General features: G+C 38.7%; 2 protein-coding genes across 2 annotated transcripts in view; both read right to left on the bottom strand.

Moving 5' to 3' along the window:
• The window catches only part of tfr2 (transferrin receptor 2), a 17,891-nt gene extending 16,281 nt beyond the window's left edge, over positions 1 to 1,610 (bottom strand). Inside the window, exon 1 of the mRNA XM_058762573.1 lies at positions 1,435 to 1,610. Within this exon, the coding sequence (XP_058618556.1) occupies positions 1,435 to 1,560 (126 nt within the window). The 5' untranslated portion in view covers positions 1,561 to 1,610. The remainder of the gene's footprint in view (positions 1 to 1,434) is intronic.
• A 270-nt stretch (positions 1,611 to 1,880) lies between these two features.
• ctc1 (CTS telomere maintenance complex component 1) overlaps positions 1,881 to 15,000 on the bottom strand; it is an 18,831-nt gene continuing 5,711 nt past the window's right edge. Inside the window, exons 7-23 of the mRNA XM_058762570.1 lie at positions 14,689 to 14,817; positions 14,358 to 14,581; positions 13,955 to 14,105; positions 12,608 to 12,947; positions 11,714 to 11,828; positions 10,434 to 10,767; positions 9,992 to 10,081; positions 9,669 to 9,797; positions 9,212 to 9,258; positions 9,018 to 9,124; positions 8,753 to 8,918; positions 7,706 to 7,780; positions 6,606 to 6,768; positions 6,432 to 6,496; positions 4,533 to 4,689; positions 3,278 to 3,392; positions 1,881 to 2,304 (exon numbers count right to left, since the gene is read on the bottom strand). Coding sequence (XP_058618553.1) covers positions 2,204 to 2,304; positions 3,278 to 3,392; positions 4,533 to 4,689; positions 6,432 to 6,496; positions 6,606 to 6,768; positions 7,706 to 7,780; positions 8,753 to 8,918; positions 9,018 to 9,124; positions 9,212 to 9,258; positions 9,669 to 9,797; positions 9,992 to 10,081; positions 10,434 to 10,767; positions 11,714 to 11,828; positions 12,608 to 12,947; positions 13,955 to 14,105; positions 14,358 to 14,581; positions 14,689 to 14,817 — 2,508 coding nt within the window. The 3' untranslated portion in view covers positions 1,881 to 2,203. The remainder of the gene's footprint in view (positions 2,305 to 3,277; positions 3,393 to 4,532; positions 4,690 to 6,431; positions 6,497 to 6,605; positions 6,769 to 7,705; positions 7,781 to 8,752; positions 8,919 to 9,017; positions 9,125 to 9,211; positions 9,259 to 9,668; positions 9,798 to 9,991; positions 10,082 to 10,433; positions 10,768 to 11,713; positions 11,829 to 12,607; positions 12,948 to 13,954; positions 14,106 to 14,357; positions 14,582 to 14,688; positions 14,818 to 15,000) is intronic.

Here is a 15,000-nt window from a genome sequence, read left to right on the forward strand (position 1 = left end):
TGATTTATTAGCTTGTTTACCCGTGGAGACCTCAATTTAGAGTCCCCATGAGTCTGTGTGTATTCAGGTTTAAGTCCCCACCTGAATAGAAAAACAGGTACACACACACACACACACACACACATTCACACACAAAACACAGTGATCTAAAATATTAAAACCTGATCCTGAGGAAAAATATCTGACATTTCAGTTTAAAAAAAAAAAAAAAAAAATTATATATATATATAATTTTTTTTTTTTTTTTTCAATCACAAGAATGAGGTTAAACTGACTTGAAAATGTGAAATCAAAATAAATAAATGATTTTAAAATAAAACAAATCAAAATAAATCACTTACTAAAAAATGATCAAATCATAAAAACATCCAATTAAATTAATTATTTTAAAATGAAACGAATCAAAACAAAACACTTATTTTAAAAATCTAATCACAAAATGTCAAATTAAATTATTTTAATTTGATTAATTAAATACATCAAATTTTAAAATAAAGCAAAATAATATAAATTAATAAACATGTATTAAATCATAAGTGTAAAATTAAACTAAATATTTTTCAAATAACTAAAAACTAAAAATAAAACCCTTTTTCTAAAAATTAATTAAAAACACAAAAAAGTCAAAATCAAAACAAATAAATCATTTTAAAATAAAACAATTAAAAAAAACACCTAAAACATTTTTAAAATATAAAAATGTCTAATTAAAACAAAAATGTTTTTAAAATAAAACAAATACAAAACAACACTTACTAGTAATTAAATAATAAAAATGTCAAATCACAATAAATAATTTTAAAATATAAACTATCAAAATAAAACAGTTTCTAAAAGAAGTATTTTATTTGTTATTCTGCATATTATAACCAATTATTGAAATATTAGCTTAAAATCTCAGGGGTCTTCAAGTAAATATTTGAGCTCAAAAGGGGTTCGGCTGAGCAAACGTTGGGGAATCTCTGCATCAGATCAACCAGCAAAACCAGCATCTGAAGCTCGAACAGACACGACATGAGATGTTAGTCCTAAAAAACACAACTTACACAATATATAACCACTAACCACAAACACTAACTAAACCCTCCAGAAGGTTCTTCCTTCGACATGAATTCATAACTTCAGGAGTAGTTCTCCCTTTGAAGCTTTATTTACTCTCCTGCTGCACATATTGATTTCTATTACAAACACATACAACACACACAGAGCCAATGTCCCCACACAAACACACAAACACACACACAGAGAGAGAGATCTGCCGGAGACAGAAGTGTGTGCTTGATAAGAGCAGTTAAAATGAGCAATATTCAGCAAGCACAACTGACATAGTGTGTGACACGAGAAGATATCAGACCTCCAAAAACACAAACATGTGAAAAACCCCACTGAAATCATGTCATGTTATCATGCGAGGAGTTTTAATGTGTGACATACCTGCTGTCCTTCTGCCGTCTGTCTGATCAATGACCGTCTGTAAGCTCCGCCTCCGTACTCTCGTCTGTCAGGAGCGCCGCCCACTGAGTGCTCATCTATCTGGAGCTCCGCCCCCTTAGCGCTCATCTGTGAGGAGCTCCGCCCACTGAGTGCTCATCTATCTGGAGCTCCGCCCTCTTAGCGCTCATCTGTGAGGAGCTCCGCCCACTAAGTGCTCATCTATCTGGAGCTCCGCCCCCTTAGCGCTCATCTGTGAGGAGCTCCGCCCACTGAGTGCTCATCTATCTGGAGCTCCGCCCCCTTAGCGCTCATCTGTGAGGAGCTCTGCCCCCCTGAGCGTTCCTCTGTCTGGAGCTCCGCCCCCACACGCTTTCCTACTCTGTGATTGGTTAGTGCTGAGAGACTTCAAGCTGAACTGATATTTAAGATATACAAATCTATAAATCAAACGTAACGAATCAAACATAATTCTGTTTATTTCTGTTCCTGAACAAGAGTTTTATCTTACAATATTTACTGTGTATAATAAAATAATCACAACCATAAAAAATTATATAATAAAAATATTAAAAAATATATTATTTTGTTGCAAACATAATTCAGTGAACGAGTGAAAAGCTGAAGAACAGCAGCAGAACATCGAACACATGAAGCACAGCAGCATCTGATCACATGACACGTCTGCCGTTTAGTGTTTGTGTGTGTGTGTGTTTAGCGCGTGTGTTTAGTGTGCATGTTTAGCGTGTGTGCGTTTAGCGTGTGTGTGTGTTTAGCGTGTGTGTATGTGTTGGCATTGTAACTGCAGTGCAGGTGTGAATTTGCAGATGAATTCAGTTTGTCCTCGATGAACTTTCCTCAGCTGAGATTTCCCTGAAACACACACACACACACACACACACTTCATTTAGTGTTCATTTACACGCGAGCAGCTCAGGACACAGTGTTTTCAGCATCTCAGTTGACAGTAAATGCTGCTTCATCTCTGCATTTGATTTGAGTTTGAGCTGCTTTAATGAGCACTGAAAGCGTAACATGCGCCATCCATCTTCACAAACTTGTAATGAGAAGCGCATATCAAGTGCATATTATAGTGTATTTGGGAAAGCAATTTTTTTATGAAATTTTCAATAAAGGGATTTATTTTCACATATACATCCTTTCCAACATTTCCATGCACAGATGATTACAGCATTTCACTAGATTTGTAATGAGATGTGTTTGTAAACCTGTTTTCACAGAAACTGTAGTTTTCCACAATTAAGAAAATTTGGAGACAAAATTAGGACTTTTTTTTTATTTCACTGCTGCAAAGTGATTAATAATATACTTATGAAAATTCAGTTTCCAATTATACTCTTTATTTTACAGACAAGCTGCTACTAATATATTACTGTCATAGGGATAATACCAATAATATAAATGTATTATTATTTATTATTATTATTAATATATTCACATTGTTTAAACAACAGTGTAATGTGGACTGAGACACCATCACAAATAAAAAGAGGTTTGAATCCATATTTTATTATATTTAATTTGAAATGAAGGGGTTGAAGCAGTTAATTTGATGCATTTAACTTTACAAATGCATAAAATTGCAAAGTATTTTTAAGTTTTAAACTGAAATGCATGAATCTGGTGCATTTTGAGAGCTCAAAATTAGCATCTCATATCCCATTTAATTAAAATAGTCTCACAAAGTCCTGTGAAAAACAATGAAATGATGATTATGCGCTCATTATTACCTCAGAAAAACTACAATTACATTTTTCCCTAAATCGTGCAGCTCCACTGCAGGTGCACCTGTCAAACATGAGCGTGTGTGTGTGTGTGTGTTCACCTGTTCTCTGAGCTCGCAGTCGGCAGGTGAGGTGAATCTGTCGACACACAGCGGTGCTGGAGCACAAACAGCTCAGATACTGAACTAAAGTATCATCAGGGTCCTCGTCACACGTCTGTATAAACACACACACACACGGAGTGATCACATGACCTAGAGGTCGACCGATAGGGGATTTTACCGATACCGATAACTAGGTTGTACCTCACTGACCGATACCGATTAATTAACCGATGATTTTTAAAATGGATAATGAACAAAAACCAAAACAGTGTTTTACTATTTAAAATAAAAACAGTACCGAGCCATACTTTGTAAATGAATAAAAATTCATATAAATTTTTAGATTGATCATTAAAGTTAGTTCATAGTTTATTAACCAATGTTAACAGAAGAAACTTTCAAATGTAAAAGAGTATTAGTAATAGTAAATGCTGATTAACACAATACTTCTACAGCTTTCATTCATCTTAATGTTACAAATGGACTTTTACTGTAAAGTGTCACCATTTCATTTCAACAGTCATGCTTAAAGATGGCCATATTTAAATGTCAACACAAAGGCCATAGCACTGAAATGACATACATGTGGATACTGTATGTGTACTCTCACACTTTAACTGCTTATATTTCAGAACACTTGAAGATTATCTAATCAAAATAACAAACTACGGCAGTCACACTCTGGGCAAAAGCACAAACTCTAAAACAGTTTATTTAATCACCAAACGGGAAATAATGAACAAATCTGCATAGATACGTTTGAAGTTCAGTGTTTAAAAACATAGAGCAAACGGAAAGAGAAAGCGCAATCTATATTACAGCTCTATATATGAAGCATACACTTTATCAGAGCCACAGAAAGACAAACGTTTTGCTGAAAAATACACACTAAACGATTTTACAGCCTAGTCATTATGTACTGTACATTAACAGCGATTTGGGACAAATATAATGTTTTTAATGGAAATCTATGTGGCACAGCAGGATTTTCTGTCGGCTGTGTTTAAATCCGCGTCTGAAGTGTCCCGCTCTGTTCAGCGCAGTGTCACGTGTCAAAACAAACAGCAGAGGTGTCAGTGATTCGCCCTTCTCAGATGCAACCAAGAAAACTATCGGCAGGGATTTTTGCAGATAACCGATATTTCCAGCAATCAACTATCGTGCCGATTAATCGGTAAAACCAATACATCGGTCGACCTTTGCATGAACTCATGAAAGCGCTTATATAGGCGAGCACAGCTGAAACACTCACCATGTTCCGTCCGCGTGTGTACACCTTCACATGACCTTTGACCCTGACGTGCCTCTGAAGCCCCTCCCACTGACCCGCATTCAACTTCAGCAGATCGCAGACGGTGTCAGATGAGAACCAGACGTGAGAGTCAGCAGAGCCGTCCTCCAGCACCACCCTACACACACAGAGAGAAACACACACACACACACACACACACACAGAGAGAGAGAGACACACACACAGAGAGAAACACACACACACACACACACACACACAGAGAGAAACACAGAGAGAGAGACACACACACAGAGAGAAACACACACACAAAAAATTGAAAATTGAGTGTTTAATCTTATCATTATACATTACTGACTCTATCCTCCAATTTGATACTGTTAAGTGCTTTGACACAATCTGTATTGTAAAAGCGCTATATAAATAAAGGTGACTTGACTTGACACACACACACAGAGAAACACACAGAGAGAGAGAGACACACACACAGAGAAACACACACACAGAGAGAGAAACACACACACACACACACAGATACACAGACACATACAGAGACACAGACACACACAGAAACACACACACACACACACACAGAGAGAAACACAGAGAGAGAGAAACACACACACACACACACACACACACACACACACACACACACACACACACAGAGACACACAGAGAGAGAGACACACACACACAGAGAAACACACACACACACACACACACACACAGAGAGAAACACAGAGAGACACACACACAGAGAAACACACACACAAAAATTGAAAATTGAGTGTTTAATCTTATCATTATACATTACTGACTCTATCCTCCAATTTGATACTGTTAAGTGCTTTGACACAATCTGTATTGTAAAAGCGCTATATGAATAAAGGTGACTTGACTTGACACACACACACACAGAGAAACACACAGAGAGAGAGAGACACACACACAGAGAAACACACACACAGAGAGAGAACACACACACACACACACACACAGATACACAGACACATACAGAGACACAGACACACACAGAAACACACACACACACACAGAGAGAAACACAGAGAGAAACACACACACACACACACACACACACACACAGAGAGAGAGACGCACACAGAGAGAAACACAGAGAGACACACACACACACACACACAGAGAGAAACACACACACAGAAACACACACAGAGAGAGAAACACACACAGATACACAGACACATACACACACAGAGACGCACAAACACACACAGAAACACAGATAAACGCACAGAAACACACACACACAAAGAAACACATACACATGCACACACACACACACACACAGAAACACACACACACACACAGAAACACAAACACACACACACACAGAGAGAAACACACAGAGAGAGACACACACACACACACACACACAGAGAAACACACACACACACACACACACAGAGAGAGAAACACACACACACACACACACACACACACACACAGAGAGAAACACACACACACACACACACAGATACACAGACACATACAGAGACACAGACACACACAGAAACACACACACACACACACAGAGAGAAACACACAGAGAAACACACACACACACACACACACCACACACACACAGAGAGAGACGCACACAGAGAGAACACACAGAGAGAGACACACACACAGAGAGAAACACACAGAGAGAAACACACACAGAGAGAGAAACACACACACACGCAGAGACACAGACACATACAGAGACACAGACACACACAAACACACACAGATACACGCACAGAAACACACACACACACGCACAGAAACACACATACACATGAACACACACACACACACAAACGATCAGCGACTGACTCGTCAGGAAGTGTTTCTATCGTCACACTATCACACACTCACTTGGCCTCAGCCTGAAACACTGCGCTGGTCGAGTCACACGGTGGGTGAGTTCGGCCACAGGACGCCTGTGAGGACCAAAAGGTCACGGGGTCAAAAAACAACGCAAACATAACAGAAGCTGTGAAGGCCACTGAAAAACTGGACGCACAGGAAGACAACAGATGACATCACTACCTGTCTGAAGATGCTCCCGCAGAGAGAACACGTCCACTGCAGCCGCAGAGACAACACACACACCACGTGACCTTTGACCTGAGCCAGCACACAGCGCTGCACCCGGCCCAACGCCCACTCGCCCAAGAGCATCATGGGAGGAGGAGACGGAGCCACACCTGACCTACAGACAGAAAACATGAAACACAGCATCTGTGCAGGCTCATTTATTTCCTGCATCACTGTCTACTGTAAAAATCACACTCAATTAATCTCAGAGCTCTAGACATTTTATGTCAGTTTTGTGTCGTTTGTAAATCTGCGTGAGAATCCAAAGTCAAACGTTCATATTAGTGGACAAAATATTACTTACTCATCAAAATAACTCATTATTATTATTATCACAAAATCTCATATACTCTTTATTCCCATACAATTATAATATTGCAATATTTTAATTTAATTCAATTTTAATTCTACTTTCTCAAAATTGGCATGAGACGGAAATTGTGACCAATTGAGTTAAACAACTTATCTAACAAGAAAAAACATTATGCATAAAATAAAGATATGCACAGATTAATCATTCATAATAAATTAACAATATGCAGATTCATGAAAAATAATGCCCAATAATGCATAATGCTATGCACAAATAATGCATATATGCACAGTAGTGCAAAATAATACAGAATGAATAAAAAGACAAATAAATCATTCATAAACTAATAACACGCATATTAGCGTAAACTAATACACTAATGCACAATAAAGCATTAAATAATGATATGCACAAAATAAAGCATTCAGAAACTGGTAATATTCATACCTGTGTAAAATAATACACTAATGCACAATAAAGCATTAAATAATGATATGCACAAAATAAAGCATTCAGAAACTGGTAATATGCATACTGGTGTAAAATAATACACTAATGCACTATAACGCATTGAATAATGATATGCACAGAAAAATAATAATAATTCATCATAAAAAAAATGCAACATTCCGTCTCTTTAGGCTCAAAGTCTAGCTGGACTGTGTGGTTGTCTGCTGTGAACGGAGCTCAGTCCCTCACTGTAAACAAACACAGGTGTGTAAATAAGTGTGTGACTCGCCTTGAACAGACTGACGTCAGGTCAGTGACGCTCACACAGCTGATGGGCAGAGAGCGGCAGTACACGTTACACACTCTGAAAGACACACACCACACACAACATCACTATAAAACTAGACAGCTCACTGAAAATCATGATGTGTGTGTTTATAATATCTCATTTAGCAGAGCAGAGCTGGACAATATCATATTTTAATGATATAAATAATCAAGCAGTTGAGATTTATTATATAGTATATACAGCTTTATGTGAGTGTACTGTATGTACAGTATATGGGTAAAGTTAGATATGCTAATATATCCAATCTTTATATACAGAGGTTAAAACCAAACAGGTTAAATAATTACATAAAATTAAATAATAGAAGACAAAGGAATAAATGACTTGCTAAAACAATTACAATTTATTTTTTTAATTACATTTATATTTATTTACACATGAATTTATTTATATATTTAAATATTACTTATTTTCTTCAAATTTTTTGTTTCTTCTTATATTTCTGTCTCTTGCGTGATAATCAGAGCTGGTGTTGCAGATCATTTGTTTATTAAAGTGTCAATTTAAGATTTGATTAAAAATGAATGGTATTTGGTTATCAAGAAATTCTTTATTTCTTTCATCATTTTTTTAAATTTATTTCTAAATTAATGCATTTATTTCATACTTATTTATTCACACATGTATTTATTTCCATATTTAAATGTTAATTATTTATATATTTTTGTGTTTATTTTTACATTTCTCTCTCCTGTATAATAATCAGGTGGACAGATATTAGAATTGATTGATTATAGATTAAGTGTAAATTTAATTACACAAATTTTGATTAAAAATCTATGTTTTCTTTTTTTTTTTTTAAGCCATTTATTCATTCATTTATTTTCCAATTGTTACATTTCTTAATTTAGATTTTTGCAGGCTTGGTCCTCCAGAGCTGGGTGATAATACAGTTAAACATTTTGCAATACAAAGAGTAACAGAGCTGAGATTAGCTATATATTTTGAGTATATAAAACAATGTTAATGAGAGCATCTCAAACTAACTTGGAGACTCTGCGCTGAACATGATGGACAGAAACCATGGCTCCGGCGATCAGACCGAGTGTGTATGGACCACATGACAGATCCACATACACATCGATCACATGACCGGGACAATCAGCGTCCTGCACGGTCAAACGCACCCGCAGATCCTGCTCAGCACTTGCATCTGCATATTTACAGAGAACAGAGAACAAACATCTGGCATAAACACAGCGACTCAGTCAGCAGATGTCTGTAGAGAGAGAAACTGGAGGCGGAGCCAAACCTTCAGCTGCTGTCAGTGACTGGATCTTGGGTTTGGTTCCGTTGTCCTCCTTTAATGTGATTCGCTGAGTAATGATTCCACAGAAGGAGACGATCTCAGGGGCGGAGCTATAAAACACAAACCGTCACTCAGTGACTGAGAGATGATGCTGATGTATTCAGAGCTAAAGATGTGTTTAGTGTGATGATCATCACCTGCTGTGAAGAACTGCAGACACGCTCATGAGCGCAGGAACACCTGACTGAGGACACAGCACAGGTCAAAGGTGTGTGTGTGTGTGTGTGTGTGTGTGTGTGTGTGTGAGTGTGTGTGTGTGTGTGAGTGTGTGTGTGTGTGTGAGAGTGTGTGTGTGTGTGTGTGTGTGAAAAGTCAGGACATAGATGTGTATAATGACGAGGGTATGTCAGGTATTACAAGGTGAAGGTGACATCTCAGGACATTGACCCATGTCCCCACTTTTCAAAACGCTTATAAATCACACAGAATGAGGTTTTTTTGGGGAAAGTTGAAATGCACAGTCTCCTGTAAGGGGTAGGTTTAGGTGTAGGGTTGGTGTAGGACAATAGCACATACAGTAAGTACACTTTAAAAACCATTACGCCTATGGAGAGTCCCCACTTTTCACAAAAACGAACGTGTGTGTGTGTGTACCTGTGTATCTGGCAGCTCTTCAGTGATCGTGTGAATGCGCCACTGCTGCTGCAGCAGGAGGGCGGGGCTGCTGAGCTGTGTGACTCCGCCCTTCGCTGAAACCCCCTTGGCTTTTAACACACTCACATCCTGAGAGAGAGAGAGATGTTAAAACACAGAACTGTGATTGACAGCTGTACTTGTCAATCAGATGGTCTCTTCCTGTTAAAGTGGGCAGTTCTTGCTCAGAGTAGTTTATTCTAATAGTCAGACATCAGACTTTAGGAGACAATGAAGCAGTGTGTGTGTGTGTGTGTGTGTGTGTGTGTGTGTGTGTGTCGTACCTCAGTGTTGCGTGCGATTAATCTGTACACACATCCAGGATGAAGAACGGGGAACCAGCGAACACACGAACCCATGAAGTGTAGCTCAATCTGCAAAACACACAAAGATTTACATTTCAATCCCATCATCCTCCTCTAAACTACAGACATAAACAGCAGAACATAATAAAATTTAATTATTGCTATTCAGTTCTTCATATAGGTTATTGGATAATTAAATAAAGATAACTTGCATTAATGTCTGTCATTAAAACGTTATTAAATCTGTAACACTGATTAAAAGCACAGACCAGTCCAGTAAAACATTCACATTCTCACTAAACATGGAGCAGGTGATGTTTAACATATTTGGCTCTAAACCAATGAGGTGCTGTCACGTGACAGATGAAATGTTTCACAGATGACAGCTGGACTCTCTGGTGTTTGATGGTGTGCTGCTGACCTTCTGAGCGTCTCCGTGTCTCTCGCGCTCCTGCGGCCGGTGGTTTCTGGGGTCGTGGCTCCAGCGCTGAGCGTCTCCCAAACACACGGCTCTGCAGACGAAGCCCGGCTGCAGTCTGAGCTCAGCAGCGGAGCCGTTCTGCAGCGTCACGCCCTGCTTGGACTCCAGTCTGAGCAGCAAACTCACACACGCCGCAGGGGTCAGAGGTCGCTCAGCCGCTCTGGGTCTCTTAGCGCTCTCTCGGTCTGTCTGTCTGTCCTCCATCAGACAGCGGCTCATGGCAGCAGACGGACTGATGATGGTCAGATCATCCACACACAGCTGAAGATAAACCCTGCACACACACACACACACACACACGCCTGTATAAAGATCTGTCTCAGGTTCCTATAACAGAAGTTTTATTTTTTTTTATTTTTCTGGATTCCGTTTAAATTGTTACATTCAATTATGGTCATTAACATTTTTAATTGAAATTAAATAATTCAATCAAATTAATTAAAATCATAAAACTCATACAGTTTAACAAAAATAAAAATTTTAAGACCTTATGAAATCCATGAATTTTTTTGAATTGTTTAGAATTTTTTTTCTCTTTTTTTTCTGGATCACATTATTTTCCATCTTAATTTTTCTGGATTAAATTTTAGTCTTTTTAAAAGTTACAAATTTACGGTTGAATTTAGGTCCTATTAAATTTCATTTTAAGCTTCCTTTTTCCCCAAATTCCATTTTGTCAGTGTTTAATTAAATTTGAATAATCAAAAAGCATGCCTAATTAATTGAATATATAATTGAATATTTTAACAATTTATTAAAACAAATTAAATAACAGGGTTCTAGGAAATGTTTTATTTTTTCTGAAATTATGTGTTGTCTGTTTTAATTGTTCTTGATTCATGATTTAATACAAATCACAAAAATGTTTTTAATCAAATGAAGGCATAAAACATTAACAATTTAATGAATCTTTTAAAATCAAATTAAAATGAACAATACCTTTTTATTTTTTGTCAAACAGTGCTGCACAACAGAGGTTTACAGTTAAAAATTAAACATGAAAGAAAAATAGTGTGATATTCCTTAAAGTTTAAATTAATTTAATTTATTTTAATTAATTTAAATCTCTTAAAATGTTGCTATTACCATAATAACGTGATTATAATTTGATTATATGTGCTCATCGACAATATGTATTTCTGAATATATGCACTTATATGTGTGTTTGTACCTGAAGTGTGTGTGTGTGTGTGTGTGTGCGTGTGCGTGTGCGTGAATACCTGCAGTGTTTGTGTGTGATGTAACTCGGCTGATCCAGGTGTTTCCAGGAAGGGAAATGTGTCTTCATGAACCTCTCCATGACTAATGTACACCGCCGCACACACACTAGACAACCTACACACACACACACACACACACACACACACACACACACATGTAACATCACAACTCAAGCGATTAGCCATAAGAGCTTCAACCAACACTATGAGCAGTGCAAAATCAAAATCATTTTATATGCAAATAAAATAAGTTTAAGCCTTGTTTTTTTTTTCAAATATATACACATATACATATATATATACACACACACTTTTTTTTTTTTTTTTTTTTTTTTTTTGTAAATTTATGTGCTCTAATAATTTTTGTTCTTTAAAATATCTATATAATGGTTTTAATTTTATTTCAGTTAGTCATTTTAACACTTCAACTTAAAAACTACTTTATTTCACTTAGTTGCAAACAATTTCTCATTTTCATTTAGTTCAAGTTTCTCCATCGAATATGTATATTTAGCATTATTCCATCTTCATTTCATTTAACAAAAATGCTTTCTAATGGTTTTAATTTTGGTTAACTATAACAAAAATAGTAGAAGAAGCTGTTTCACTCTGATAACAGGACAGAAAACACACACCTCATGGCTTAATGCTGTATAAAGGACACAAACACTTTATTTTAAGGTGTCCTTGTTACACGTTACATGTACTTACTATTATAATAAATAATGCATAATTACATGCAAGTAACCCTAAGCCAAACCCTAATCTTAACCATATAGTAAGTACATGTAGTCAATAAATATTACTCAGTACTTAAATGTGTAATTACACTGTAACAAGGACACCTTAAAATAAAGTGTAACCATAACTAAATGATCTGATACTAATCATTACCCTGCCAGGCGGTGCTGATGTGTGCGGTTCGGTCTCCTGATTGGTGTGCTGAGACACACAGGCAGTCGAGTGCGTGTGTTTGGTCTCTGAGCTGCAGCGTGGCGCGGGTCGAGTCCAGCTCCAGAACCCCCAGCAACAGCAGCGGCTCCGGGGACGCGTCCGTCAGCGGGACCTTGTGAACAGACCATGACAGCGCCGCGTTCAGCTCCAGCGCCGTCATGTGAGCCGAGGATGCAGGCAGGAGAGACGCCAGCGAGAGCGACGCCCACACCTCACGCCTCATCCAATCAGACAGCTGCCTCAGTGACCACAGCGCCGCAGACGGCCACCACACACAGAACTGACAGAGACAGACCATTACTACACACTCATTTCAAATCAATCAGTCAGGGTTTGAAAGAAGGAACGCAATTTTTTTAATTAACATGTAACTGAACAAGAATAAGTTAAAGATCAATTGATCGATTAATTGTTTACATTGTTTCTGCAAAACACGTTTTCTCCACAGGTTATATGAGTTTTCCACTATCAATAGACTGATGTGTGTTACCATGGTAAATTGCCTGTATGTATGTAGTATGTGCATGTTACTGTGGTAACATGCCAGGATGTGGGTGTGGGGTGTGTGTGTGTGTGTGTGTGTGTGTGTGTGTGTGTGTGTGTGTGTGTGTGTGTGTGTGTGTTACCGTGGTAACAGGAGAGTGTGTTACCATGGAAACGGAGCATGTGTGAGTTATTGTGGTAACGGAGCATGTGTGAGTTACTGTGGTAGCACGGTATGTGTGTGTGTTACTGTGGTAACGGGGCATGTGTGAGTTACTGTGGTAGCACAGTATGTGTGTGAGTTACTGTGGTAACGGAGTATGTGTGGGTTACTGTGGTAACGGAGCATCGTGGTAACGGAGCATGTGTGGGTTACTGTGGTAACGGAGCATGCGTGAGTTACTGTGGTAACGGAGCATGTGTGGGTTACTGTGGTAACGGAGCATGCGTGAGTTACTGTGGTAGCACGGTATGTGTGTGTGTTACTGTGGTAACGGGGCATGTGTGAGTTACTGTGGTAGCACAGTATGTGTGTGAGTTACTGTGGTAACGGAGTATGTGTGGGTTACTGTGGTAACGGAGCATCGTGGTAACGGAGCATGTGTGGGTTACTGTGGTAACGGAGCATGCGTGAGTTACTGTGGTAGCACGGTATGTGTGTGTGTTACTGTGGTAACGGGGCATGTGTAAGTTACTGTGGTAGCACGGTATGTGTGTGAGTTACTGTGGTAACGGAGAATGTGTGAGTTACTGTGGTAGCACGGTATGTGTGTGTGTTACTGTAAAAGAGCTTATGTGTGTTACCGTGGTAACAGGGCACTGGTGTGGCTCCTGTATCATCTCTCTGTAAATGTTTCTCTCTTTTTGTGTCTTCTGTTCAGCGTCACACACAAAGTCCAGCAGCCGCTCGGCGACAACACACACTCGCTCCGCTCTCACCCAGCGAGGACACAACCTGACACACACACACACACACAGAGGTTAATAACGTGACACTGACTGTGAAACTACAATATTTGGGGTATCATTTGAGGGGAAAAATCTAATTGTGGTTTTTCTGATAAAAATTGTGATTGTGATTTAAATATTAACATTTTACATACAAATTCAGAAATTACATTTCATTAAAAAAATTCAATAACTCTACTACTATTTATAATTTTCAAACTTTAAAGCATCAAGCCTTTATTGCGTTTTCTTCACTCACCGCTCAGCGACGGCGTTCTGACAGTAGCAGAGCCAGAGATACTGCGACGCGCCCAGATTCTTCTCCAGCAGGAGGCACTGCAGCGGCCCGTGTGACCCCGACACCTCCACCTTTGAACTCAGGCGGCTGAAGGCGGTGATCTGCAGGCTGGAGCGCAGACACGCGCACAGAACCACACGCGGAGCAAACGGGGAAGCGCGGTACATGAAGTGAACATTGTGAAGCTGACGACAAACAACAGAGAAACATTCTGATGGTCTGAACAGCTGTTTTGTCTTATTCACAAAAATAATGAATCTGCTACTGAATTTTGTGATGACATCACACTCACCTGAATCTCCGCCCCTGGCCTCAAGCCGCCGCCCCATTTCTGAGTCGGCTGATAGGCCAGACAAAGCCCCACCTGTCCGTCAATCTCATAAAGCCCCGCCTCTGCGTTCAAGATCTTTGTGACCGTGCCCTGTCAATCAGACACACTGTTACTACGGAAACCAGTCTCAGCACAGGTCAAAGGTCACACCTGTTTACTTAAAGGGAATTTTTCCTTTCGCCACGTATATAAATATAAAATAAGCGTGTCCTGCAATATTTCATTACTTCACAACTATTTTAAGCAGTATTTTCGGTAACACTTTACAATAAG

This window comes from Onychostoma macrolepis, chromosome 23 (assembly GCF_012432095.1).
Source record: "Onychostoma macrolepis isolate SWU-2019 chromosome 23, ASM1243209v1, whole genome shotgun sequence".
NCBI classification, from domain to species: Eukaryota; Metazoa; Chordata; class Actinopteri; order Cypriniformes; family Cyprinidae; genus Onychostoma; species Onychostoma macrolepis.